The 3293-nt window shown below is 42.1% G+C and overlaps 1 protein-coding gene across 1 annotated transcript; it reads right to left on the bottom strand.

The window, feature by feature from the left end:
* Positions 1–273: 273 nt before the first annotated feature.
* Positions 274–1320, bottom strand: LOC149140783 (uncharacterized). Its single transcript, XM_089451065.1, has one exon. It carries the CDS (start codon positions 1318–1320, stop codon positions 274–276), a length of 1047 nt encoding a protein of 348 aa, XP_089307191.1.
* Between the last annotated feature and the right edge of the window lie 1973 nt (positions 1321–3293).

The raw sequence follows: 3293 nt of genomic DNA, 5'->3' as shown, positions 1-3293 counted from the left end.
TCTATATATGAAAAAAAAGACTTATACATAAATATTATTTAACTTTTTTTTTTTCAAAGAGAAAAATATCATGATATTATATTAAGGGAATATAATGGGCAGAATACATATCAGGCCATATCGTTCTGGCCGGCAGATACATGGCCAAAAAGAGACTAATGCTGACGAGATAAGAAAAGATACATTCCGAATATGCAAAACAGATTCACATGAGACCCATAACAGTCCACCAAAAAGAGGTCCATAAAAAACGGCGGTAGAATACCATCAGAATCAAACAGGATCGAGCATAGCAGAAATATAGACCAGAATGGAGGAAATGGGAGCCTTGGACTCCTGAAAGATGCGAGCATTCCTCCATTTCCACAGGAGCCAGCACGTGTTGATGAATAACGATCTCCATGCTGGCCGTTGATCGGACCACCATCTGTAACCATCCTGAACAGTAGAGAAAACCTGGTAAGGAAAACCATATGATAAGGAGAGATCATACCAGATTTGGGACGTTGCCGAACATTGAAAGAACATATGGACATTTGTTTCAGACGCCTGACAGCACATAGAGCATCTTCCGGGACCCATCCATCCCTTTCTTTGAAGAACCTCCCAAGTAAGGTTCCTGTTAGAGAAAACCAGCCATGAAAATAAAATTGCCTTAAGCTGACAGGGAGATTTCCAGAGTTTGGAAGGAAAGGAGGGGCCGGGAAGCGGCGGAAGAAGGGATGAGGCAGCTGTGTATAAATCCTTGACACGTACAGGCTGAGTTGAGAACCCCATCGACCAAACTAATTCGTCTTTTAAACCTGTTTGAGTAATACCTTTCCCAGCAAAACGATTAACAACAAAGTCCCATGTAGGCCGTAGAGGAGGGGGCAGTCCAAGTTCATCTCCATCCTTCCAGATTGGCGAAGAAGACGACCAGGAATGGATCAGTTTATTCCAAGTGAAGATCCCCTTAGTGTGAAGGAAAGATATGAGATCAGGAGTGAGCGGGGATTCCAGTCCATATATAGTTGAGTCAATACCAAGAAAAACGCTGGAGCCGGAGGAGAAGCGCCATTTTAAGAAACATAGAAAGAGAGCCTGTACCTTCCTGAGGCTGAGCCAGATGGCAGAACCCCTCTTTGAACCCAGGGATTTCCTCCTATACCAATATACCATCGATCTTCCTTTCAAATATTTCTGTTTGATGATGGAACTCCAAATGCCATCACCGAAGATGCCTCTGTGCAAAGATTTACAGAGGAGGGCCATGCCAAATGACCGCATATGTAATAGACCCCAACCGCCATCCCTCTTTGGTCGTGAGATGGAATCCATCTTGACCAAATGAATCTTTGATTGATGTGATCTTCCGCCTCATAGGAAGTTAGCAGTGAGAGAAACGATCTTGCTAATTATGGAAGCCGGTAGAAAGTAAAGATGAGCCCAATAAACGGCAAGGTGGGATAGGACCGATTGGACCAGGATGAGTCTGCCTCCCAGGGAAAGGAAATGCATCTCCCTTCTTGAGATTTTGTTATAGAACCGATCAATCAACCATAACCAGTCCTGTTTGCGATTCCCTTTTGGTTTTAGGAGGAAGCCCAAATATTTAAAGCCCTCCTTTATAGATGCCAGATTAATACCAAAAAACGCGGCAATCCATTGAACTAACTCCTGATTAGTGCCATTGTGATACAACATGGATTTGATCTTGTTTATGACCAGTCCTGTTGCTGATTGAAACTTAAGAAAGATCTCATTGAGACAGAGCCAGCTAGATTTGTGAAGCATGGCACAGATAAGAATGTCATCAACAAAAAGGTTATGAGAAAGAAAAATATTCTTACAGATCTTGATCGGAAGGCAACGCTGGTCAGCAACTGCTTTGTTGATCTGTGTGCTAAGAGAATTCATGACAAGGATAAAGAGAAGGGGAGAGAGAGGACAGCCCTGACGCAGCCCCCTCTCTGCCTGAAAAAAGGATGATGGGATGCCATTGATGATAACTGAGTATGAAACATTTTCGACACATGCCATCACCCAATTGATTCCCTGTGTCCTCAGACCAATTTTTGCTAGGAGAATTCTAAGGAACCCCCAATCAACACAGTCGTAAGCCTTTTCCAGATCTATCTTTAGGATAGCAGCATCAGTGTTTTTGGATAAGACTGAAAATAAACACTCCTGTGTCGAGGCAACTGCATCAAGAATATTCCTCTCTGATAAAAAAGCATGCTGGTCCTTGGAGATGAAGGCGTTGAGAACAGGTTTCATTCTCTCAGCAATAATTTTTGATATGATTTTGAAAAGGATGTTACATAATGCAATGGGTCTGTAGTCTGCAAACGATTCCGATCTTTCCTTTTTGGGAATTAGAGCTATGAAAGTGGCAGTGAGAGCGCTGTTTATGTTCCCTGATATACGAGTGGCATCCACCATCCCCAACAGATCATCTTTAAACATATCATAAAAGTGCGAGAAGAACTCGATCGACCAGCCATCTGGCCCAGGACATTTGTCCTTTTTGAACTTCTTGATAGCTCCATGAAGTTCCTCTTCCGAGATAGGCTTGAAAAACTCTGTATTCGCATCATCATTAAACATGACTGGCACTTGATCAACCACCCAGAAGACATCGTTTATGTCATTCATCCGCCGCTGGTATTGTTTCTGAAAAAACCTTGAAGCTTCCATCGATATGTCATGTTGAGAATATAAAAAACCCCCATTGCCATCTTCGATCCTCCAAATGGAATTTTTACTTCTCCTTGCATTTGCAAAATGATGGAAAAATTTTGTATTTCGGTCGCCTTCCTTGAGCCAGATCGCTCTACTTTTGAGTCTCCAGGATGACTCCTCCTTTTGCAATAACTCTTGCTTCCTTTTCTCCAAAGATCTGAAATGGTTTTTTTGTTCAAAAGACAGGCTGTCGAAATTAATTGCATCAGAGAAGATACTTAATTCCTTTTTTATGACCTCAAGGTCCTGTTTTTCCTTCTTCTTCTGTCTAATTGACCAATCCTTGGCCACCTCCCTTAAAGATTGGATCTTTTCACGAAAAGAGGAGAGGGAGATCGCCTCAGACTGCTTTAATTCCTCCCATTTTTTTGTAATGACCTCATTAAAGGATTTATCAGTCAAATAGATCCTGTTAAATTTAAAGGAATAGCCCAGCCTATATTGAGATTCCTGCCAGTCTAGAAATATGGGACGATGGTCCGATGTATGATCATTACCAGTCCTAGCAGCTGGCATACCCCATTCAGTAATGATACTGGCGTTTATGATAAAACGATCAAGTCTCTTAG

The sequence above is a fragment of the Pinus tabuliformis genome, chromosome X, assembly GCF_031772625.1.
Source record: "Pinus tabuliformis cultivar Carrire ecotype Pingquan chromosome X, CPIR1, whole genome shotgun sequence".
NCBI classification, from domain to species: Eukaryota; Viridiplantae; Streptophyta; class Pinopsida; order Pinales; family Pinaceae; genus Pinus; species Pinus tabuliformis.
This window is presented reverse-complemented; position numbering and strand designations above follow the sequence as displayed.